At 37.4% G+C, this 24,707-nt stretch overlaps 5 protein-coding genes across 5 annotated transcripts; 2 read left to right on the forward strand and 3 right to left on the reverse strand.

The window, feature by feature from the left end:
* Positions 1–78: 78 nt before the first annotated feature.
* On the reverse strand, positions 79–3,719 carry LOC110373132 (protein O-glucosyltransferase 2). Its single transcript, XM_021330307.3, has 6 exons — positions 3,470–3,719; positions 3,124–3,332; positions 2,194–2,650; positions 1,733–1,970; positions 1,349–1,648; positions 79–631 (listed from the first exon to the last, which is right to left on the reverse strand). Exons 1-6 carry the CDS (start codon positions 3,625–3,627, stop codon positions 515–517), a joined length of 1,479 nt encoding a protein of 492 aa, XP_021185982.3. The 5' UTR covers positions 3,628–3,719; the 3' UTR covers positions 79–514.
* A 978-nt stretch (positions 3,720–4,697) lies between these two features.
* On the forward strand, positions 4,698–15,421 carry LOC110373071 (large ribosomal subunit protein uL3m). Its single transcript, XM_064035205.1, has 6 exons — positions 4,698–4,905; positions 4,991–5,069; positions 5,501–5,728; positions 13,738–14,036; positions 14,224–14,388; positions 14,602–15,421. The coding sequence occupies exons 1-6, from the start codon at positions 4,856–4,858 to the stop codon at positions 14,852–14,854; spliced, it is 1,074 nt and encodes a 357-aa protein (XP_063891275.1). The 5' UTR covers positions 4,698–4,855; the 3' UTR covers positions 14,855–15,421.
* LOC110373089 (uncharacterized) lies at positions 15,411–18,588 on the reverse strand. The gene is made up of 2 exons (XM_049852248.2): positions 17,989–18,588; positions 15,411–17,205 (listed from the first exon to the last, which is right to left on the reverse strand). The coding sequence occupies exons 1-2, from the start codon at positions 18,208–18,210 to the stop codon at positions 16,081–16,083; spliced, it is 1,347 nt and encodes a 448-aa protein (XP_049708205.1). The 5' UTR covers positions 18,211–18,588; the 3' UTR covers positions 15,411–16,080.
* A 151-nt stretch (positions 18,589–18,739) lies between these two features.
* Positions 18,740–21,715, forward strand: LOC110376939 (alpha-methylacyl-CoA racemase). The gene is made up of 3 exons (XM_021335593.3): positions 18,740–18,891; positions 19,658–19,783; positions 20,535–21,715. The coding sequence occupies exons 2-3, from the start codon at positions 19,676–19,678 to the stop codon at positions 21,561–21,563; spliced, it is 1,137 nt and encodes a 378-aa protein (XP_021191268.3). The 5' UTR covers positions 18,740–18,891; positions 19,658–19,675; the 3' UTR covers positions 21,564–21,715.
* On the reverse strand, positions 21,557–23,828 carry LOC110376938 (2-oxoglutarate and iron-dependent oxygenase JMJD4). The gene is made up of 2 exons (XM_021335592.3): positions 22,998–23,828; positions 21,557–22,241 (listed from the first exon to the last, which is right to left on the reverse strand). The coding sequence occupies exons 1-2, from the start codon at positions 23,513–23,515 to the stop codon at positions 21,581–21,583; spliced, it is 1,179 nt and encodes a 392-aa protein (XP_021191267.3). The 5' UTR covers positions 23,516–23,828; the 3' UTR covers positions 21,557–21,580.
* Positions 23,829–24,707: the final 879 nt, after the last annotated feature.

The raw sequence follows: 24,707 nt of genomic DNA on the forward strand, positions 1-24,707 counted from the left end.
ATTTCGATAACGACACCAATTTTTCCAATGTCGATGCAAGTTTCCAGTAAAACACTATTTATATTTGTTTTAAATTTTATTTTAAAACAAAATACTTGATTCTTATACTAAGTAAGCCAAAAGATTATCAGAGTAAGCGTAATATTATGAAAAGATAAACGATGCTGATTTCGATAAAAAATTATGTATTTTAATTGATTTCTATTAAATTAACTTATTTTAAGTGAGAAACTTATTTAATAAAAAAATTACCTACTTGCGTAACTTGTACTGTACGATGTTATTACAAAATGGGGAGCTAAAAAATAGAGTATTTTAGTTATATTGGTTGTTACTTTCCTTACAAACTAGGGGATAGTCTTTGACTAGTAAATCTAGATTCGCATTTGTTCATGTACCTACCTATAAACGCACTGTGTCAGATACGCTGGTTTCAGACTCGTTCACATATTCGTCATAATATTTTGTACAACTAATAACATATTGATTTCATTCAGATAGCGAACAATTAATATCAGAGATCTTCACGATTATTTGGCCTGTGAGATTCACAATTGCAATCAAATGAACGCTGTGATATGGTTGTCATACCTTCTACATTAAGTTCACTTTTTGATATTTTACTCCATTCCTGAAAACAAAAGAGTAGGTTTAGCCGACAACAATGTACAAAACAGTTTATTATATTACTCACATCAAATGTAGGTCTTACCCCGCCTCCGTATTAAAGGTCAAGTGATGTACTGGGTGTCCCATAAGTCCTTTGAAATCTAAATTTCGAATAAAATTTAAATGGCGCGCGGGAATGGCATGCGGGGTGCGGGGATAGCATCAACGGTCTTTGGGAATTCATTCGCCATGGAAAGTTTTACCCTAGCGGACCGTGGTTTTTGTGTGTTTGAGTTTTATCACAACAATGATTCAACGTTGACGGAAGACAACATCGACGTAGTGCAAGAGTCAGTTCGTGAAAATCCTACTCAATCCATTCGTAAGCGTTCCAATGCATTAAATACATCCAGATCGACGTTACAGCGCATTTTAAAGAAAGCTAAGAAATTACCATCCATAAAAAATTCAGTTAATACAGGAATCAAAAGATACGCCGCGCAATGAACGCGCAATGGTGGCCGAATCATTGTTTTGATAAAACTCACGCACACAAAAACCACGGTCCGCTACGGTAAAACTTTCCATGGCGAATGAATTCCCAAAGACCGTTGATGCTATCCCCGCACCCCGCATGCCATTCCCGCGCGCCATTTAAATTTTATTCGAAATTTGGATTTCAAAGGACTTATGGGACACCCAGTATAATAACTGATGATAAATTACATATGATACATACCCAAAATAGAGCAGCATGATAACAAATTACGTGTTGTGGCAATAAGTGTTCGGTAGCGAAATTCCTTGCATTTAGAGTAATCTTCCGGGCCTTTTCATCGTTTTCCTGAGCCCATTTGACGCGGTCAACCAAATCGGACAAGTCGCGTTTTATAGGTATGAAGTGTTCCCAAGCTGAAAGTTGTCCGTAAAAATGCTCATAGTAAGGTGAATCCTGTTTGAGAATCACTCCTCCACCTGCCAGAAGATACGGCATACGATATGCGGCTACTGTTCCATCAACATTAATTTGATATTTAAACTAAAAAAATAGATAGGTTGTTGAAATAATTTAGTAATACATTGAAGTGCTTATTATATTGGAAAGCACAAAGTAAAAACTCACATCGAAAAATTTGAAGAATGATATATGCGGTTGTTTTGGTCCATATTGAGCTTCTTTATCTCTAAAGAAAAAGAAGTTTGTAAGAGAAACGTTAAACAAATCGGGGTTTGCGCGAGCAATATCCACAAGTTTCAAGCGTTCAGCACGTGAGTCTCGGCCGCGCCAAACAGCTCGCGACTCGCGCGCATCCCACGCCAGTTCAGCGCCGCTTTGAACTGACAATGTATCCAGTGTCACCCTGAAAAATTAAAGAACTCATGTTCAAAGAGATTCTCATTTTTTGTCTTTTTCACAGATTTGAAAAATTATTTCTTGATATAAAAGATTTTACTTGTTGGGTCCCATCGTTACCAAATCAGGATCAGATGATAATATAAGCCCTGAGAAATCGAGGGCTACTCTCAGCTAAAATTTATGGGATTTACTGGGTACTTGTTTGTTAAAATTAAAAAATACTTTACCTGCCCATATTTTCTAAAGTTGATTCTGTCAAATCATATGTTGGCATCACAATATCATATGTTTCATCACTACCACACCATGAAAACACAGGTAACGGTTTATCACACTTCTGAACTAAGGGCCAATCGCCAAGGTTAATTACCAGTTCCATATCAGGTAAATTTACTTTTCTCATTAAAGATAATAAAATATTGTCTGAAAACATATTAAATCCCACATGTTTTCCATAACACTTGCGGTACAGTTTATTGTTTTTGACAGCATAGTGACAAAAACTGGTACTTTCTGGTTGGTGATATTTATCAACAATTTTGTTGACTTGGTTTTTCATATCTAAGTTAGAGAAGGGTTTAAGATCTTTCTCAATTTGTTTATATTCATTTAAACAACCATAATCTTTGAACCACTTTTGGAATTCTTTTACTGGACAGTTACATTGATCCGGATGAATGGGCCCTGTGAAAGATAGAGAAGTGAATGACATTTCAAACAACTGAGGACAGAAGCAAACTCTGATGAACCTTGCCCATAACTACATCAGACTACTGTGGTTAATATAGCATGCTATCTCTTGTACTAAAACAGGTACTAGTTGTGGGAAAATGAATTTAAATCACATTATGGAATACACTAAGTATTGAGCTATATAAGCCTATAAATATAAAGCTGCAAGTTTTAAATATATTATGGTATTTAATAGAACAAACTATGTTGGTTTTCATATAATATCACATAAGATCTTTTGAAATAAACAGAAAAGCTTTTGGATAAGTCAAAGCTGTGCAGATCGTTGATTATAGATAATTGGGAAAAGGCTAGACAGATGATGATAAGATATTTTAATTGAAGCAGTCTAAAGTTTTTACTTATTAATTGATATGTTATGTGTTAATGTTGTATGTTAACTTTGAAATCCAATAATTACTTACCATTAAAGTTATACGGTGAGTTTGCCACATGTTTTCCATCAAATAGCACTTGAATGGACAAATCTTTGCATGTTTCATAGACTTTATAGCGCACAATGAATGTACCATCTTTTCTATCCAACTTATTGACCCAAACCCTGCAATGTTTGCTTGCTCCAGATCTTCCATCTATTCCCACAATCAGCTTTTTATTTAACTCATGCGTGTACCTGGAAATTTATAAAATATATTCTGTCTTCAGATTTCAGACATTCATATTTTCTGTAAAGTATGAAAAATTAAATTGTGAGAACTGTTCAGTTTATTGATCTGTTTTACATACAAGATGTGAATAATTAAAACTTACGTTTTTTCACTAACGTTCGTGAAGTTAATGAAAAAGTATCTTGCCGGCATTACTATGTCTACCGGGCTTAGTCCAGGGCCAGTTACTATAATATCATCGCTGCGACATTGTGTTAAAAAACATAAAATTAATAAATAGATCTTGTCTTTCAAATACATTGTTAGCTCAAACACTGTTTGATATTTTCACGAAATTATTGTCAAAACCTAGAAAAACAAACAAATGTCATGTGCAATTTATAAATTGACCACAGAATATATTATAGACTACATGAATGGAATGGTGACTCCATGACATCTCCATGATAGGTTTGTTGTTACATTACATCTATGGTCAGTATAAACCATAGATGCATCTATAGGTTCCCAACTATATTGGGGTTGGCGGTAACTTTAATGCTACTGCTCCACCTGCGTCTTAACGCGTTAAATTTTGGCATTACGCAGATGTGGCCAACGTTTTAATGTCAATTTATACTAATGGCAATATAAATAGCATTAAACGTTAAGCGATAACTCGGGTGTCGGTTTTTTGGACGCATCAAAGGGTTTTAGTGCGTAGCTTAGAGCGCTAAGTGATGTTGGCTACATTAATGCCATCTCATTGCACGCATGCAAGGACGAGTGTAGATACTTTGTTTAAGCGGTAACTGCATTTTACGAGCACGATAATGGAATGGTCAAATGAGAAAATTTTAGTTTTTAGAATTATTTTGTGTATCTGAGTTTAAACTCTTTAATGTGTGTTAACGCGTTACTTCATGAGGGATTAACTCTTTGCGTAAGTGTAGCCAACACGCATTTTTAATGCAATAAGTAACGCGTAGTTGGCCATTGACATTAACGTTAACGCTAACGCAGGTGTAGCAGGAGCATAAGCGATATAATCACTCACGACGCCCGTGAGCCGAGCCTTTCCCAACTATGTCAGGGCCGGCTTTCAGTCTATCCGGGTGCAGCTGAGTACCAGTGTTTTACAAGGAGCGACTGCCTATCTGACTTCCCCAACTTAGTTACCCGGGCAAACTATAGTTTTTGTTATCTTTATCCGAATAAAACACTGGTATACAGATGCATCCGGTTAGACTGAAAGCCGGCCCCAACATAGTTGGGAAAGGCTCAGCTCACGGGCGTCGCTGAAAGTTCTATTACGGTCATGCGGAACTGATTGCGAACGCACCCAAAAAGTGATGTGTTATGTCAGGTGTCAATGTCATGATTGTCATGCATGTCACTCTACCTGCCAGAGAGAGAGTTAGCCAGCCCCTTAACTCGGTCGCAAAATTTTGCCCGGGCTAAAAACCTGATTTCCCATTATAAATAGTTATACATATATTTCTCATGAAATAAGGTTGAATTAATAGATTTACATGAACAAAAACCAAATATGGCTGTTGGGAACCTAAATCTTTTGCGCAATGCTTTGAGCAAATTGAGGTTATAATTTGTATAGTTTTTGTATGTGCTATAAAGATACATCAAAACCAAGCCTCTGACTGTAATTTTTATAATGTATTTTCAGAATAGATCATTCCTTCACACGATCATATCAAAAGCCTAGATTTCGTCCTCCGTATTGGTATGAATCCAAAGAAAGGGTGGTAAGTATCATTTTCAGTGAACATTTATTGTATCAATTATGTAGTTAAGTAAATATTTATTCATCCTTCTAATAACTTTTGCTAATTAGTTTACTTACCGGGTATGTACTTTCCGGAAGATATATTTGATGATGAAGTTTTTCAACAATATTTATTCAAATAGTCTTATACCCAGTTTTATATGTATCTAGCTCAAACTCTCACCAGTTGTGATCATTTCAAAACAAAGCTGCCTTTCTATTATTCAGTTTGAAACCAGGATCTCCTAATTTCAAATTAATACACTTTGCACATCACATGCCTGAATTAAATGGATAAATAAATAAATAAGTTTCGTTTCAATTTAATCTGATGTATGATTGTATACATAATTCCTATCACTAACTGGCTAAGTAAAAAAAAAACTAAAAATCAAGATATTTTTTTTTCAGGGGTCTGATGAATTCATAACTCAGGAAAACAAGCAATTTATAGAAGAGGTAATGCAAGATAAACTGCAACATCAAACAGCACTGCCTTCACCCCTGGTTAATATTGAGCCAAATCAGACAGCACAGTGGAATCCGAAAACTCGCAGAGTTGGTCTTATAGCTCGTAAAATAGGCAATTATCCTCTTTGGTCCAAAGATGGTAAAAAAATGCAGACTACACTGTTACAGGTAAAAACTTTTGCATCTTCTTGTAACAAATAAAACTGATCCGAAGGTGTACGGACGAACGTACATTTATTTTATATACATAATTTAATCTTGATGACATCGCATAGCATTGTTCATGCGCGACCTACATTTTATATTACTTTATTTTATGTTAATTTTGTATGATCAGTGAATTAAAGACACTCGCTAATAAAGGTCGTTTCCTCTTGACAACACCCACCTCTGATTAGCTGACATCATCTCATCGCGAGATTGACATCTTATGTATCGTGGTCACACAACCCGTACATTTTGGTCCTTCGAGACATCGCGAACCGCGTTTTTGACGAACATTGACAAGTGACATCGTGGCTCCTGGCAAATGACATTTAAATCAGGAGAGTGACAGTAAAAGTGCAGTGCCGTGACAGTAAAGTACAGTGCCGTGACATTCATATTGAGTCAACAGCAGACTCTTATTGACTGACGCAGCTCACATCTGTGAACGGTGATTTCTGACAGCAACTTCAGGCCTGGCACCAGCTGGTGTGAAGAGTGATCGAGCATCTCAGCCATAAGTATCTCCTTCTCATCTGGACAATCTCAAGTAAGATCGTTCCATTTATTTTTTGTACTTCGGTATTTGACAAGTTTTTCTTACTCGGTATTTGACAAGTTTTCCTGACAATCGAGATGGAAGCGCAAACTCTTTATACTCGTCAAAAGGATATTATTTCCACAATCCAGACTATAAAAATCAACTTTAAAAAAGATGGTGCGGGCAGGAAGTCTCCAGAGTATATAACCTCGAGAGTGAATACCCTACACAATCTTTGGGGTGAATTTGAAATGAATCATCAGAAACTTGTCGAATATGATGATATTACGAGTGAATATTTCGTCAAGAACATCTATGATGACACTAAGCGTACGTATGAAGAAGTACTTCACTTGTTGACTTCGTACCGCGGACAGGAAAACAAAGGTACGCAACCAGATGAAAAGCTCAATGCTTTAATCATTGAACAGAAAACGAATTTTAAGGCGTTCAAGCGGTATATCCAAAACCTTGAGATGGAGCAGTTGAGTAACAAATGGGAAATAGAAGATGAATTACGTAACCTGCAATTGAGATGGAATAACATTGACACTCTGCATTGGAAAATTGACAACATAGTTGAAGGGTCAGATATGTTCTATGAAAAGGAATATACTGAGTACGAAACCAAATTTAAAAGAGTAAACGGGAATTAAGCAACAAGCTGTCGTCCGCTATACATCTGCAACATTCTACCCCACAGTTGGAGGTACCTGTCTTCACGGGAAATTACAATCAATGGCCTACCTTTCTCGACCTGTTTAAAGGTGGTATACATGACAATAAGCTACTAACAAAGGCTCAGAAGATGCAACATCTTAAGGGTAAACTAAAGGGAGAAGCTGAACGTTTAGTGCAACATCTACATGTATCAGCCGAAAATTATGACACCGCTTGGGAAATTCTCAACCACAGATATAACAATCAGCAAATTTTATTCACCAAACAAATTGAAATATTTCTTAATCAACCTAATATACAGAAACAAAATTCTTACGAGTTGAGAAGATTACATGATACTACTATGGAATGCATTCACGCCATCCATAATTTAGGAATTGACACCACGACGTGGGATCCTATCCTGGTTCATCTGCTGATAAAAAAGTTTGACACGCACACATACAGCGATTACATGGAAAGTAGGAAAGAACCTCGTAAATTACCAGTATTTGAGGAAGCTATTGCATTCTTAGAGGCTAAATTTACAGCCTTGGAACCTGTAAAGAAACATGACAAGAACACATCAACAATGAATAACCCAGGTTATTCTAAATCATTTGCTTACAAGGAAAAATCATCATATGTGCCTGGGAAGAAAACAGCATTTACTAGAACATCTAGCGTATTTCATTGTGTATTGTGCAATACCAACCATGCGTTATACCAATGCAGCAAATTTGAATCTATGTCACCAGAAGTTAAACTGGCAACAGTTTCGAAATATAATGTGTGCAAAAATTGTTTATTTGTGCACGAAAAAAATATCTGCAATTCCACAAAACGCTGTAAAGAATGCAACGCAGCACACAATACATTATTGCATGAAGCATGCGTCAACCCCGATGGTAATGACCCCACTACCAATTAATTGTTTAGTCACTAGGCCGTCTGGGCATAAAATGCGGACTGAGCATTCCTCGCAACACGAGAATAGCCACGAGTCTCGGGTGTGTAATTTGATCCAGTTGTATGTGCATTCCTTGATTTCAGTATGACAGTACTTATTGTCACTATTTTGTGTATATTTGATTTTACAAATGGATTCTCCCATTTTTAATGTGTAAATGGGATGATTTAATGAACAGATAAATTCATTTTCAGCACGCATGGCGCACGATTGTACGTCTTGTTCTGTCATGGGTATAACTGTATCCTTATTAACATTGACTGCGATGTATTTTGATTCAGTTTGAGTATACACAGTACTGGTTCCTTTTTGCAGTGGAATAGTGATGATTCTGTCAAGTTCAAATTTATCATGGTTCAAGAGAGGAATTCTGATTTCCATTAGCAAAAGTTTGCTTGTCACCCTCGCTTTGATTTGCATTAGTCCATATAACTCTTTGCTGTTAGTCCCTGGTATTTTGAGTTCGCCGTGTATTTGACTGGCGATTATGGTGAGTTGTTGCTGAATCTGATCCGGAGACAGTAAATGTGAATTTATTCTGCCATGGTAAATGTCAGTTACGGTATCTATTAAGTCATCCTGTAAACGTTGTATGTGGGAAATTATAATATTAGCCGACATGAGTGCTGTCAACAAGGAAACTTTTTGTACCGTGGTTTGAATCTCGTTTCGAAACTGGTGCATGTCAGATGTGATACGTTGCATATGTTCAGTGATAGCGATAAAGTTTTTATTCATTACAGCTTTCTTTTTATGATGTTGTTTTCTGCTTCCATTATTGACGTCTGATTTTTGAATAACGAAAATAAATGATCTTCTCTAATTTGTATAAGTTTGATGTCTTTTTCATACCTTTTGGCAAATCTTTCATCCAAGACTCCAAATAAACTATTTGCAACATACCCAACTCCATTAATCAGACCTCTTTTCTTCCTCGACGTTTGTATGTTCGTCAATAAATTGTTACGATGTGTTATTTCTTCCAACTGATGGTACAACTGTGCTGCAATAGATGTGAGCATAGGTTCCTCTCTACACGATTTGTTTATTTGCCGAAGGAAAGACTCTATGTCGACAATGCTCTGCCAATAGGAGGTCATATTATAGAAAACCACCATTTTCCATTGGTCTTGTACAATATTTATGTCAGCAATTTTGTCAAAATACAGAGAGTTCGAATTGTGCAATGACGTCACGTGTACTGTTTGTTGGAGAGAGGGAGTTACGAATGTGAGCAGTAATAGAAGAGTGGTTGCGAGAAAGTTCCGCTTGATTCTTCTCGCAGCTCTTGGTTTTATTTTGTCAGATTCTTGAGTGTTGTCAGATTTACATATCGTCTCGTCTTCCTGTACGGGAAGAGATGATAATTTAATAATTGGCCTTTTCACTGTGCCTGATTTTGTTTTTACAGTCACCACTCGCACATAACCATCTTTTCCGGGATGCAATTCCATTATTCGCCCGAGAACCCATTTTGAAGGTGGCAAGTTGTCTTCTTTTATGAGCACTATATCATTGATGCAAGGGGCCTTCTTAGGAATATTCCATTTGTATCTTGATTGCAATTGTTGTAAATAGTCTGAAGACCATTTTTTCCAGAATTGTTGATGCATATGTTCTGTTAATTGCCATCTTGTTTTTATTCCGCATGCATCATAAACTGTCAGGGGTGAAGACAAAATGTTTCCACCAGTTAAAAAATGTCCTGGTGTAAGATATTCATCTTCTGGATTTTCTGTCATAGCGTAGAGAGGTCTCGAATTTAAACAAGCTTCGATCTGAGTCAAAAGTGTCGAAAATTCCTCATACGTCAATTTTTGTTCTCCTAGAACTCTTTTAAGGTGATGCTTCATACTTTTTACGGCAGCTTCCCACAACCCACCTGCACTAGGCCACGCAGGTGAGTTGAAGTGCCAAGTTATGTTCATGTCAGCTATGTCATTTAAAAAGTGTTCATTGATCATCTGTAAGGCTTCTTGATATTCTTTCTTGATGACACGGGAAGCTCCAACAAAATTCGTCCCATTGTCACTATAAACATGTTTAGGAACGCCTCTTCTAGAACACATCCTCTTAAAGGCGGCGAGGAATGTTGGAGTGCTCAAGTCAGATACGAGCTCCAAATGTACAGCTTTGGTTGCAAAGCACACAAACACTGCGATGTATCCTTTTGTCATTTTTATCCCTCTGCCTTTATTCGCTTTCACATCCACGTGTCCAGTGAAGTCAACACCCGTGTGAGTAAACGGACGTGAAGGTGTCACTCGAGGTTCTGGTAGATTCGCCATCAATTGATTTTTTTGTACGTTACTAAATCTACAACACGTTATACAACGACGAATATGTTTTTTGACTGTTACATATCCGCTTATAATCCAAAACTTCTGTCGTAAATACATCAAGGTAAGTCTAGGACCTCCATGAAGTGTCGTTTTATGTGCCTGGTTAATAAGTAATTCTGTCAGTCTTGATGTTTTCGGAAGTATGATGGGATGTTTGGTGTCGTTTGTCAAGTTTGAATATTCCAGTCTCCCACCAACTCTCAAAATACCTTTCTTATCCAAAAACGGACTCAGTTTAAGTAGACTACTACTGCTTTTTACCGATCCTGTTCGTTGTATTTGTGCAATGTCATCATGGTACTCTTTAACTTGTGTCATCCGAATAAGTATGTTATATGCATTTTCTATTTCAGACGATGTCAGGTAATTATTGTCGTTAATTGTTGGTGACTCATACCTTGCCTTTTTAGTTATACGATACCGAGTATTTGTTATGAAACGCGATACCCAAGACAAGACACGTGCCGCATGAGTAATAGAACTGTATTTTTCTAATATGTTTTCAATAACTTCATATTTTAATTGTGTAGTCATTACTTGGGGATTTCTTTTGATTTCAATCTCCGGGTCTTCTATATTTAGAGTATTTTCTTTAACGTCATCCTTTAGCCACGTAGGTCCCTTCCACCACAATGAGTGCTCTCTCAGCTGGGAAGGGGTAAGGCCTCTAGTTGCACAGTCTGCTGCATTGTCAGATGATTTTGTATGTCTCCATTGTACTGCGGGAATAACGGCTGTAATTTGTTGTGTACGATTTGCCACGAACACATTCCAACGTGACGGATTCCCATGCAACCATCCAATCACCACCATGGAATCTGTCCAAGCATAAGTCTGTGCATGAATTTTATTGATTGCAAAGGTTTGTAAGACCTTTGCAACAAGTTTTGTCAATAGTAGGGCTCCACAAAGTTCTAGCCGTGGTAATGTCAGTTTCTTCTTGGCAGGCGCTAATTTTGTTTTAGCTGCTATAAGTTGTATTGTTGTCTGTTGAAACTCATGTCGGGTTTTGGCATAAATAACACATGCGTATGCCTTTTCTGAAGCATCACAAAATCCATGTATTTCGATGTCAGTTTCTGTTGTACCAATCCATCTCGGTATCTCAAGGTAGTTGATATTGTCCAAGTCATCCCTCAGTAACTTCCACTCTTCCTGGATTTCTTGAGGAACTGTATCATTCCAGCCTATTTCGGTGGACCACACGCGTTGAAATATGAGCTTTGCTTTCAATGTGACAGGCGATAACCAACCAAGTGGGTCAAAATCTTCGATATATCAGATAACATAGTACGTTTAGTGTATGTCTCGGTTGCGCGACCTATTTTGTTTTGATATGTAAATGTGTCGGTAACCGGATTCCATCTAAGTCCAAGTGTTTTAGTAGAGTCAGCGTTCTTGAAGTCCAATACCGATGGATTTAATTGGTGTTCTGTCAAATGCATTAGTAACTCCGGCGTGTTACTCGACCATTTTCTTAAGTTAAATCCTGCTCCTTTCAACATGTCAATTACTTCCGCTTGTATATTTTTAGCCTGCTCTATGGTATGAGCGCCACTAACTAGGTCATCAACAAATAGGTCATTTTCCAAAATTTTGCCTGCAAGGGATATTTCTGTGCGTCATCACTTGCTAACTGTTTTATCGTCCTCATTGCTAAATATGGCGCTGCTTTTGTACCATAGGTTACTGTACACAGTTGATATTCTTCCAGCGGTTTCATTAGTTGGTCCCGCCAGACAATTTTTTGCAGATGCTGCTGGTCTTCTTGAAGCATCACCATACGATACATTTTTCGCAGTCTGCCGTGAATGCAATTTTATATATTCGCCATCTCAGAAGAAGAGACAGGATATCTTGTTGGAGCTTCGGACCACATTCCATCAGATCATTCAGACTGAACCCTGATGTAGTTTTGCTCGACCCATTAAATACAACTCTAAGCTTCGTTGTAGTAGAGTCATTTTTAATCACTCCATGATGTGGAAGTATGCAGCTTACTTTTGTCTTAGTAACACACTTCTTCATGTGACCCATATTAATATACTCGTCGATAAATCGTTTATAATTGTCATATAAAGTGTCATCGTTTTGGAACCTCTTTTCCTGCTGTTTGAACTGAGCCACTGCTTGTGGTTTGCTATCTCCCAGCTTACTTTCAAACCCTTCCTTCATTGGCAACCTCACTTCATATCTTCCACTAGGTAAACGTCGTGTTGTTGTCATGAATAAATTTTCGCAGAATCGATCTTGCTGCGTAAGATTTTTCACTTCAGTGTCAGATGGAATGTCTTCTATCTCCCAATAATTGGCAATGTCTTCTATGTTATTAATGACGACATGACAATTAAATGATGGTGTAATATTTCCCGATAGAATCCACCCCATTTTTGTCTGCTGTGCAATGGGTTCTTGTGGAGAACCTTTTACGAGTCCATTCATTATTATTTCTGAATATATTTTTGCATCTAATAAAACGTCAATCGGCTTCGATATGTTAAATTCCGGATCTGCAAGTGGAAGGTTATTGATATGCTTGTAATGAGCAGTATCAAATGAATTGTTCGGCAAATGATTAATCATTTTTGGCATAATCAGAACATCAGTATTAAATGTATAATCGTCATGAATCGATTTGCACTGAAGGTTAATTTTCCCTTTACATTTGTTTGATAAAGTACCGACGCCAGAGATCGTACCGTCAAAGTGACGTCTGGGTAATCCTAGTCTTTGTGCCGCATTCTCTGTAATCAAGGATATTTGTGAACCCTGGTCGAGAAGCGCTGTCAATTTAATATATTGTCCGTCTTTGCATAACACATGCATTTGAACCGATGGGAGTAATATCTCGTTACTGATGTCCGCTAAGTGATGAACAGTTTGCTGACGCATCTGTTGCTGTTTTCTTGGTGTGAATAGCTTGGTAGAATTTGAGGTCACATCGGGGATCAGTCTGAATGATCTGATGGAATGTGGTCCGAAGCTCCAACAAGATATCCTGTCTCTTCTTCTGAGATGGCGAATATATAAAATTGCATTCACGGCAGACTGCGAAAAAATGTATCGTATGGTGATGCTTCAAGAAGACCAGCAGCATCTGCAAAAAATTGTCTGGCGGGACCAACTAATGAAACCGCTGGAAGAATATCAACTGTGTACAGTAACCTATGGTACAAAAGCAGCGCCATATTTAGCAATGAGGACGATAAAACAGTTAGCAAGTGATGACGCACAGAAATATCCCCTTGCATCTTATGTATCGTGGTCACACAACCCGTACAGAAGGAGTGGTGGCCGAGTGACGAATTATAGGATTTATGACATTAATTCTTTTTTTATGGTATTTGAATTGATTCCATTTTACCTGATATGGAAGAAAAATCTTTAAAAAAAAGTAGTGAAGGTAAAGAAGAACGGGACTTTGTTTCATAGTATTTATTCACATATCTATTATTTTTAGGTTGTTGACAACCATGTTATAAAATACACCCCTCCAGAAGAGTTCAACCCAATGAAAACCTCAGGTCCAGTTGTGTGGAAGGAAAAAAGAAAATTAGGCTGCATGTTGGTTGGTTCAGAAACAATAGATCCCAGCACTGTTACCAAGGAATATTGTGGTTTATTTAATAATACAGGCATGCTACCGAAGAGACTTTTATGTAGGTTCATGGTATCTCCAGAATCTTATATACCACCAGGAACTCCATTGTTTGCAACACATTTTAGAGCTGGAGACTATATTGATATACGTGCCAAAACGTAAGTATAATTTACACCACTGCATTTTTTTTTTACTATTTTGCATGTGTGTCCTGTTGATATAATGATAATATTATAATTAAAATTACATATGCGTTATATGTGGGGTTTTAGTCATATGTATCACAGAGTGCATATACATGGTTGAAATCCATGAATTTCAGGAAAATCTAAAATTATTTTCTAGATTGGACCGTGGATTTCAAGGTGTAATGAAGCGGTGGGGATTTAAAGGAATGCCAGCTTCCCATGGTGTTACCAAAACTCATAGAAGACCAGGAAATATTGGTGCTGGAGGTGAAAAAGCGCGAGTTTGGCCCGGTACTAAGATGCCTGGACACATGGGAAATAGGTGGGAGTTTATAAATAAATTAACGTTTTAACTTTATACATATTATCGCTACTAGACTACATAAAAACACTATGTTTTTAAATATAAAAATTAAATGTAATCGTAATTTGTGCATCCTATTATTTTATTTATCCGTTTTATTTATTCTGTAGGAGCTGAAAAAAGCGGACCACATCGTATATGGTATAATGTAGATAATTTATATTTTTTCAGGTGGCGAACTATAAGGGGCGTAAAAATTCTACGCATAAATACAAAGCATAACGTAATTTGGACTTTGGGAGTAGCTATACCCGGAGAAACAGGTGCTATGTGCTACTTATTCGATACAGTTCTTCCACTGAAGAAACACACGACATCACCTCCTTTCCCGACACAACCTTATGTTGAAGATTTACCACTTGAATATTATGATCCATCAGTCCAGCCTTTTTATGAACCATCTGTTTCTTTTGAAGAAGTTTAAGATATTGACTGTTTAGGTTTCACCACTTATAAGATTGACGTGGCTGGTAATGAGTATAGTATAGTGGAACAAGCATAGCATTTTGGTTTTCCTATATTGATTATAAAACATTACTGATAAACAAGTTGGTTCCCATTAGTGGATCATATGGGATTCATAGTGTTATAAAGTTGATATAAAAAGAAGTTTAATTACACAAAATGCTTGCATTTATTTGGTGTAAAGGCAGATAGTAAAAACATGAAAACACATCAAACCATACCAAACAGTATACCTAGAACATTATATTATTTTTACATGAAAGTGATTTCAGTCTGATGATATGTATTATTGTGTAAATTGATGTTTAAATCAATGGGAAGTTTATTGGAGTTCAGAGAAAGAAATGCTTTACTGTGGATTTCAATGACCGTTGTTTCGCAACTAGAGATTGAAATTAATTTATATGAAGCTAATTTCAAAATTCTATCTCTAACCGCAAAACAATGGATAGATTGTTTATTGAAAACTGCAGTTAGTTATCTTTATCATTGTACATCTAATGAAAATAAACACATTTAGCGGAAATATTTTTTTATTGATTTGTTCATTTACCAATCGTTTACTTAGTAAGATTACAATACTAAAATTAAGTTTAACTACATTGACAAAAACAATATGAGACGCATGATTCATAGTCATTACCTTATTCGTAACAACACACTCTACCACACACTTGACCATACGACAAGACAAAAACGAAGATGGTTTAGTTCGAATTTTTTCTTCAATATTTATGTAATGCAAAACGAATGTTTTATCATTTTATGTGTATGATTAAGAGAGAGAGCATCTCGCTTTCTCTCAGTCGTTCAAAATTCATTCAAGAGTACAACACTAATTTATCATTACCGTGGGTGTTGTACCACCGGTCCTGACAAAAGTATCCGTGACATCCGCAGTGATATCTTCTGGGGTTATCACGGGTACTTTCGTCTTGTCAATTTTAATTCCAAATCTACGAATTGGTGTTCTTTAAGCTTAAACTGCCATCTATAACATTAAAAATAAAAACCACCTAATTTTCAAGTCGATTTAAAAATATGGACGGCGCCTGTGGTGGTGTGTTCATACTGGTATCAGCTTATGTAAAATATTATGTGCTGCAGCACAAGTTATAATAAGAGAATAATCTTATATCTAGAATGTCGTAAAATTGTAACCTAACATGACAGAAAGGGCCTATTCTACTGTTGTGTGGGCGGTTGAAATCCGTACCCTGGATACGGTTGCGGAGCCCCGGGAGGAGGAGCTCCAGGTGTTGGAGCACGTGCGTATGGATAAGGTGACGGAGGATATTGAGCTGGTGGATAACCTTGCTGATACGCATGCGGTGGATATCCACCTCCCCCTGGAGGATAATTTTGAGGATTTTGTGGGTAAGATCCTTGTGGCGGTGGTGCTGTAGAAACTGATGGTGCAGGGCTTCCCGGTTGAGATGATGGGTTTGAGTATGGTGGCTGAGTGGCGGGCGGGTACGGAGGTGCCTGGCCGGGTGGGGGATATTGTTGACCAGGCGGCCCTGTCGATGTAGGTGCTCCAGACGCCACGGATGTAGGTGGTGCATTAGTATGAGAACTAGAATTATATGTTGGTGATTGTGCAGATGGAGATCCATAACCTGAAGTTGGCGGGTTCTGTGCTGAATAACCAGAAGGCGGTGGTTGAGGAGAGCGATTAGGCTGAGATGTTGGAGTAGTACTGTAAGCTGATGTGGGAGTAGTATTCGGAAAAGGTTGCGATTGGTAGGGTTGAGGTTGTGAACCAGTAGAATTGTTGTAAGTACTAACACCAACATTAGGATAATTTGATCCTGCTTGTGAAGGAGGATAAGCCGAATTACCAGTATAAGCAGGTTGTGTTGCACCACGTACAGGATAAGGAGTACCAGCAGCAGCGGGACTGCCAGGAGGTGGTGCATATGGCTGCTGTGCTGATGATGGAGGATACCCAGGACCTGGGTGGGAAGATGGTGGATAGTTGCTTGGAGTTGTGGTTATAGGTGGTCCATAGTTTGAGTTTGGAGGGTATCCCTGAGGTTGTTGTGGAGGATTAGGTGGCCCATATCCTTGGCTAGGCGGGCCATAACCAGGCTGCGGTGGGTAAACACCTGGAGCACCTTGATATTGTCCTTGATATTGGTTCTGTGGGTAAGGCCGTTGCCCATAAGATTGGGTAGGCCTTGTTGGAGTAGTTGAGACCCCTGGTGGTCTGTAAGATTGCTGACCACCTCCAGAAACGTCACCACCACTTGGAGAGGGTGAATTAATTGGCGGCGCTTGTGAGTTACCAGCTGCTAGCTGGTGCGGTGGCTGCAAAACAATTAACATTTTATAAGTACTGGAAGAATTATTATTATTCTTTATTGCACATTTAACATAAATATATACAAAGAAACAAGACAGTTTATGTACAACGAGCGAGCTTAACCCAGAATTGGGTTCTCTTACAGCCAACCTTAAAGCCTTAACCAGAATCTATAAGTTATCAAAAAATCTGCAAAGAAGGGTTGTTTTTTTGCGAACATAATATAGCAAGTGTATTGTATGCACACAATATTCTTGATAAACTCATAACTCGGGAACAGCAAAATGGATTGAGAAAGTCTGGGTTTTGTTGAATTTGTTCATCTTAAACCCATGTCTTCTTTATTCATAGACAGAAGCAAGAAAATATTTTGTTTTCTGCAATATAGGTATCAAATTTAAGGGTTTCATTATGACAATTATTCGAAAATAGGACATCATCACATTGAAAAACATACTTTATACTGGTAGGCAAGGTGGATGACTGGGTGGATCAAGATCAATGTAAGTATAAAATGGAGTTAATAAATTATGTCTTAGAGAAGATAGATTACTTATGAGACTTTGATGTGATATTGTTCTTTAAATTAACGATAAGACAGCATTATGAATTTCAAATATGTGTTATTGTGTACCTATGAATAAAAATATATTCAGTTTGTTATCTTGAAGTTACGTTAGGTCATGGGAACACAGCTGCTTCATTTGCAGTATCACCAACAATAAATCTTTAGCTAATCTAACAACTTTACATCAAGCAACATGGGCTATACACTTTTTGGTACTTACTGGAAGAATGCTTTGAATGTTTTGATTAACATCTGCTACTGAAGCCAAGTATACTAAATTCCTGTGTAATACTTGTTGATACTGATGACACTCCATGAGTTGACCTTTCGATTGATATTCTTGTATGGTTTGAATCAGATGAGCGTTTTCGTCTAACATCTTTTGTATTTGTGCTGGGCTCAAAGGAGGTCGATTGCCTCGTGCTGCAAATGCTACTGACATTGTTCTTGCTTTTGCCTACGGACACTGGTATGCGATGAAAATATCTTCAGCTTGTATTGTCTTCTGTATCAGTTGTGCACTTGTCGGCAAAATGGTTTTGTTCAATTAAGTCAAGGACTCTGGCCCACTGTAATCCATTTAGGCAATAAACAAAAACACAGTCGCAATTTTGAACAATAGTGGACGAAGCTGGAAGCTCTCACTTGACTGACCACAGATATTGCAGTATCTATTTATTAAATGATCCGTCCGACTGACTACGACAAAGCAGTGTTAAAATATCTGACAGGACAGCACAAAGTCACGAAAACTAACGCTAGGCACCATCTTGAAATGTCAGTTTTGGTGATACCAGTCAAAAGAAAGATGTATAAACCCAGTGGTTTATACACAAACGTCTACAAAATATAGCTTGTTGCGATTGTAAAAGTCAAGACCGTATTGTTTTTATTATATTAGTCAGAATTAAGCAGATATCTAGGTACATCTACCTAAAAACTGAAACACAAACTGGATCCTTTTTGGCAACACCACTAACACCACAGACACTGCTACATCAACATAAATATTTATAAACTTGACTTGATATACTTACTCTTTCGACTCGACTTTAACCCAAGCGAGCTACGATAACAGCAGCAAGAGAAATAGTGTAGCTATTTATGTAAATAAAGTTTGGCGGTAAGTCCTTATTTATTGAAATGTTTATTAATCTTCACGTGTAAATAGGTTGTGTTTATTACCATGTTTGTGACATCAATCATGATCTATTTTCTTAACCGACTTCCAAAAAGAAAGAGGTTCTCAATTCGAGCCGTACCTACCCTTGCATTTTTTTTTAGTTTGAAACAAGACGTGGCTGTGGCTTGCACTTTACCTGCCTGACTGGTAATAATTTCCTAATAAGAAAAAAAACGGGACTAATTAACTAAACCAGTGATAAAGAATTGAGTAATTTTATTTTAAACATATCCGTCCGGATACTATGTATACCTACACCTACTGGTTTATTGCGAACAGCTGCGTGCCCCCATCTTCTAAGCCTCCCCATCCTCACTTGATAGGTCATTTGCAAAATTTTCAAACTTTATTCTTATTTGGCTGACTGATTGAGATGAAATTCGGTTGATTTCCATGGTTTGGGTTCGGAATTCCCACAACTTGCTTACTATACACCCTTATTTAATAATTTCAACAAAAAGGCTAAGAAATCGGTGTGCTACAGCGATTAGACGGGTAAAAACATTTGGGTAGTTCTTGAGTCATACCTGCTGCGCATCACATACCTCACACCGAAGGAATCTCTCCTAGATATTTATACCATTTATCGCGGAACTCCGCGGAGTGCTTTTATAGGCCTCTTTTGGTTGCTCCCGAAGCTGGCGAAGACAGGTGTACCTATTATACTTATAGCTACATACATTACGCACATAAATTGTTGTTTCAGGTCAAATTAAAAGGATAAATGGCACTTAAAGGTATCAGAGTCGTTGAGATGATGGGATTAGCCCCAGGCCCATTATGTGGAACAATTTTAGCAGATTTCGGTGCAAGCGTAACCGTGGTTCAAAAGGTTAGTATACGGTATAAAGGTAGGTAGGTACGTACGTTCCAGATATTCCAATGTAATACTGGAAAGTAGGTACCTAATATTATTCATAGGAAACCATGAAATTAGCAAAGAATGTACCTGCGAATATATTTTTTTAAATTCAGTAGCTAGATATATAGTTAGGTACCCGCTTCCCGCGGTTTCACTCGCGTAACGGACAGCGAACTTTTAGTATAAGGGCTTATTACATTTGACTAAATTCAGTCGTCTAAATGATTCAGTCACTAAATTCAGTCAAATGTAATCGCATTTAGGAAGGTAATTTTCATTAAATCATTTAGAAACCTAATTAGACAAACCTATTTAGACGACTGAATTTAGTCAAATGTAATAAGCCCTATAGCGTTCCGTTTTTTGTTGTGTGCAAGTAGGGCTGCCATCTCGATTTTCGCCAAACCCCGACAAACATTTAAAAACCCGGACATTTGGCGTAAATCGCATTTTTCCCCGAACGAGCACGATTTTTTGAAACAAAATAATACCTAATTTGTAATCCATTTACTTTAACATATACTTAAATTCAATGAGGTGCTTCCTTACAATGAAGTGTCCGGGTTTTCCCCGGACACTTCTTGAAACTCCGCCCGGACGGCCCCCGGACGGCCTTCAAACGAGGACAAATCCGGGGAAACCCGGACGGATGGCTGCCCTATGTGCAAGGAACCCTAAAAATCATGTTGGTTGGAATATTCAACTGTATTTTTATTTCCAGATGAATCCAAGCCCTTTCGATGTTATGTCGAACGGAAAAAGAATGATATCGTTGAATTTAAAAACCGAAGAAGGTGTCAATGTATTAAAAAAGCTTTGTGCTACTTCAGATGTTCTTCTGGATACCTTTCGACCAGGCGTCATGGAAAAATTAGGACTGGGACCTGAACTTGTAATGAAAGAAAACTCCCGTCTAATCTATGCTAGATTATCTGGATACGGTCAAAACGGATTTTATAAGAATAGCGCTGGGCATGATATTAATTACGTTGCTATGTCTGGTATCCTTTCATTGCTTAGCAAAAAGCGAGAACCGCCAACACCACCCCTTAACCTCCTCAGTGACTTTGCTGGAGGTGGAGTACTGTGCGCTTTGGGTATAGTGATGGCCTTGTTTGAGCGAACAAAATCAGGGCAAGGACAAATAATAGACACAAGCATGACGGAAGGAGCAGCATACGTAGGAAAATGGCTTTTTAAATCAAGGCAGTTGCCGATCTGGTCTGGTGAACCCGGTACAAACCCCTTGGATGGTGGATTTGCTTGTTATCAAACATATAGAACTAAAGATGGCAAGTTTATGGCAGTTGGAGCACTAGAACCACAATTTTATTCAAATTTTTTAAAAGGGTTGCAGCTACCTGAAGAAGAATTTGATCAAGTGGGTAATAATGAACACTGTAAAAATAAATTTCAAGAAATATTTTTGCAAAAGACCCAAGAAGAATGGTGCGAGATCTTTAAAGATATTGATGCATGTGTCACTCCTGTGTTAGACATAGATACAGTTGATAAACACAAATATTGGGTATCTGATTCTTCTTTTCATAGAGATTCAAATGATATGGTGGTACCAGAACCAGCTCCTAGAATGTCCCGCACACCAGGAATATCTAGTGCTCACAAGCCTTTGCCAAAGCCAGGCCACCATACAATAGAAATATTAAATGAGTTAGGATATAGCAAACTTGACATTGAAAATCTTCTTCAAAATGGGCATGTGTATGCAATCATAAAATCCAATTTATAGTTATGTTTATAATTTATTTATGGGAAAAGGGTTTTTATCTCCTTTCTTAATTGTAAAAATTCTAGTTCCTTGGAACATAATATTCTATTATTAAGGAATACTGGATGTACATTTATTAAGTCCATCACTTTTAATATATTTTTTAAATCAAATTTTATTATACTTATTCCTAGCGAGTATTTGTTACAGATGACTCGTGGATTCCCATGTAATTGTGATAATCTTTTTTTGGCTATAGAACACAAAAATGTCACAAATGACACAAAATCCATGCCAAAGTGCGATTTTAGTATCATCTGACATTCTTCTGGATATTCTGGTGAATTTTCACAATCTTTTATTTGATGCTCTACCATTAACAATGATTTTTCTAATGCTTTCCATACTATATCTATGTTACAAGCATTTATCCAATTGTGATTAATGGAAATTGTTTGTTTTTCATTAAAAACTTGATGATGCCATCCAGATGGAACAAATAGAGCATCTCCTTTTTCTTGAACAATTTCAAAGTACTTAACATTGTGATATTTTTCTGGATCAAATAGTAAAGGCAAGTTACCAAACTTATCTTTTAATTTTTCTTCTTCATCAGGTGGAAACAAAATCCATTTTTTTCTTCCAAGAATATTGACTGACCAGCTATATGAACAATAGACATCTTCATGCAGTGGTGTCCTATAAAAAAAAAAAGTCCTCATTCTAGTTATTAGCATGCTTTACTAATCTATATAAATAAAAATTAATTGTTGTTCGTAAGTTTGATTAAAACTCGAGAACGGCTGGGCCCATTGAGCTGATTTTGGTTTTAAAATGTTTGTAGAAATCCAGGGAAGGTTTGAACGATACAAAGTTCGCAGGATCAGCTATATAGTAAGTAATAATTTTCTGGTTTATTTATTAAGGTCCTATATGTACAGATAGATATAGACCAACTTTAATTTCCAACTGTGATCCTGTGGTTCCACCAGTGTCATGGGGGAACTTCTTCCTACTGGCATTAGATATAGCCTGTTACTTGGAAATAGTGTAACTTAAAATTGGTTCAGTACTTCCAGTCTTACAGCCTTACTTATAAACGTGAATTAAATAATAAGTAATACTTAAGGGCTGTTTAAGAAAATTCTTACTTATAAAATTATTAACTAACATTTAATCACTACTTAATGCCTTAAGTAGTTAAAATGTTGCTTAGAGGGTGATTAGAGATTTTTATAAGTAAGGGGGTTAAGGTACAGACAAACAAAAAAAATCCTCTTTATTATATTAGTATAGAACCCCGTAAGTGGTTTCTGTGCAGCTACTCGCACAATTCTCCCTGACAGTGAAAAGCTTATGCTGCCTCACCACACAAGGCAAGAAACAAAGTGATATTGCTACATTCAGTCAGACACCTATGAGTAAGAGGTGGATATTATTTTTGTAACATCTTACCATGAGCCTTTAGGTCCTATGTACACAAACATGAAATCATCTTCGTTATTATCTTTGGCAAATTCATTTAACCAATCCAATATAAAATACTGCGGCACTTCATAAAAATTATCTTCAGGTCTACTTCTTCTTAGGTGCCAATCTTTCAGGTACAACAACCTGCAATCTGCAGGATTTTTCAAATATTCTATGTACTGCTGTATGTTCATATCAGATTTGCATTGAGAATTAAACATTATATCATTACAATCAGCAACAGGAGCGATCAAGTCTCCATATTCATTATTCATATAGTCATAATTAATCTGGTCACCATTAACCCATTCTCTAGCACATTTCCAGCTTTCAGTTACATTATGAATAATACAGGGTTGATTTCTTAACATGAAATTGGTGAAAAAATCTTCGAAATCTAAACTGCTTTGCTGAAATTTGGCTTTATCAATACTCCAATCGCTGTAATCATGTTTTGGTATTTCTGCATCATATGAACACTCGAGTTCTATTGGTTGCGTCATTATTATTAGCTTATTTTAAGTTCCTGCTTTTTCTTCATAAATAAATATTTCACATTATACTAGAAATATATTCTCAATCAAGGGACGAGCTGCGAGATAATAAGGTAAAGAATGACATGATAAGAGTGGAGGCTCAAGCCAAGAGACTCGAGCTGCATCGAGTCGCAATGATATGTATGGGAAATCTCCAATCTCCAGCTAGTAGCGACTGTGATTCAGGCATTCTTTTGAACACAAGAGCACAATTTTAGCGACCCCGCATTTCAACATTTCGATCAATTAACAAACAAAATGACAGCTAGCTGACTGACTGACAGATGCTGACAGAGATAGCACCCAGCGACAACCGGATACGACATATATAGTCCATAGCCAAGGATAGACAGACCTATTAAGTGCATTCTAGACAGCAGTCGGTCACTTTGCCAGAAGGAGGTGATGTGATAGTTTTTGTGATCAGTGACCACCAAGAATTTTTTACTTGAAGTGTTTCCATGACAACCTTCCTTGCTCTACCACTCAATCTATTTTCTCATTAGGATATTACAAGGATATTACCTATACCTATGTATATAGACTATCCTTATCATGAGTACAAAGTTGCTTACTGACGTCCCTTATTTATTGAATACGCCACTGTTTACTGACTCCATGTATATGTTATGGACCAAGTGATAAATTGGGCAGTATACATAATGCCCGGTCATTATGAAAAATGCCCAATATGAGAGTGCAATTTGATAATAATTATTCAAATAATCAAATTGACCGGGCACTATACATATTGCCCGTGACCTTTTGGGCAAAGTAATACAAACATATTTAATTTCATTTTTTTAACATAACACATCCCATATTAATTGACCCAGCATGGAAGTAAGCATGCAACATGCAGCAAGCATCGCTTCTGTCACGGCTCCGGCGGTCCCATGCGAGCTTATCGTCGCAAATGGTTTTCACGCACACCACCGCAGCTTCGGCTTGCTGGCCGGCAGAGCCGGCCAGCCTCAGCCGCGGGGCCGAGCGTTCCAACTAACGCGCCTCACCTCGCAGGCCGCCTCGCCCCTCCGCGCCTACGCGGTTTTGAATTGCACTCTAGGGGTAGGGCAGACAAGACTACGTGGAGTCGGTTTTGCAGCGATTCGTTTTCGTCACTAAGTTCAATTTTTAATACAATGTTTTGAATCCAAAT

Source organism: Helicoverpa armigera, chromosome 6, assembly GCF_030705265.1.
Source record: "Helicoverpa armigera isolate CAAS_96S chromosome 6, ASM3070526v1, whole genome shotgun sequence".
In the NCBI taxonomy this organism is placed as follows: Eukaryota; Metazoa; Arthropoda; class Insecta; order Lepidoptera; family Noctuidae; genus Helicoverpa; species Helicoverpa armigera.

Excerpts from the sequence above, each read along its gene's own strand:
- LOC110373132 (XM_021330307.3), bottom strand. The coding sequence starts at position 3,627 with ATGTATTTGAAAGACAAGATCTATTTATTAATTTTATGTTTTTTAACA. Across the intron at positions 3,333-3,469 it reads ACGAACGTTAGTGAAAAAAC|GTACACGCATGAGTTAAATA; the intron begins GTAAGTTTTAAT and ends ATAAATTTCCAG. Across the intron at positions 1,971-2,193 it reads ACTTTAGAAAATATGGGCAG|GGTGACACTGGATACATTGT; the intron begins GTAAAGTATTTT and ends TTAATTTTTCAG.
- LOC110373071 (XM_064035205.1), top strand. The coding sequence starts at position 4,856 with ATGGCTGTTGGGAACCTAAATCTTTTGCGCAATGCTTTGAGCAAATTG. Across the intron at positions 4,906-4,990 it reads AATGCTTTGAGCAAATTGAG|AATAGATCATTCCTTCACAC; the intron begins GTTATAATTTGT and ends ATGTATTTTCAG. Across the intron at positions 14,389-14,601 it reads CCTGGACACATGGGAAATAG|GTGGCGAACTATAAGGGGCG; the intron begins GTGGGAGTTTAT and ends ATATTTTTTCAG.
- LOC110373089 (XM_049852248.2), bottom strand. The coding sequence starts at position 18,210 with ATGTCAGTAGCATTTGCAGCACGAGGCAATCGACCTCCTTTGAGCCCA. Across the intron at positions 17,206-17,988 it reads ACATTCAAAGCATTCTTCCA|CCACCGCACCAGCTAGCAGC; the intron begins GTAAGTACCAAA and ends ATTGTTTTGCAG.
- LOC110376939 (XM_021335593.3), top strand. The coding sequence starts at position 19,676 with ATGGCACTTAAAGGTATCAGAGTCGTTGAGATGATGGGATTAGCCCCA. Across the intron at positions 19,784-20,534 it reads GCGTAACCGTGGTTCAAAAG|ATGAATCCAAGCCCTTTCGA; the intron begins GTTAGTATACGG and ends TTTTATTTCCAG.
- LOC110376938 (XM_021335592.3), bottom strand. The coding sequence starts at position 23,515 with ATGACGCAACCAATAGAACTCGAGTGTTCATATGATGCAGAAATACCA. Across the intron at positions 22,242-22,997 it reads ATAGGACCTAAAGGCTCATG|GACACCACTGCATGAAGATG; the intron begins GTAAGATGTTAC and ends TTTTTTTTATAG.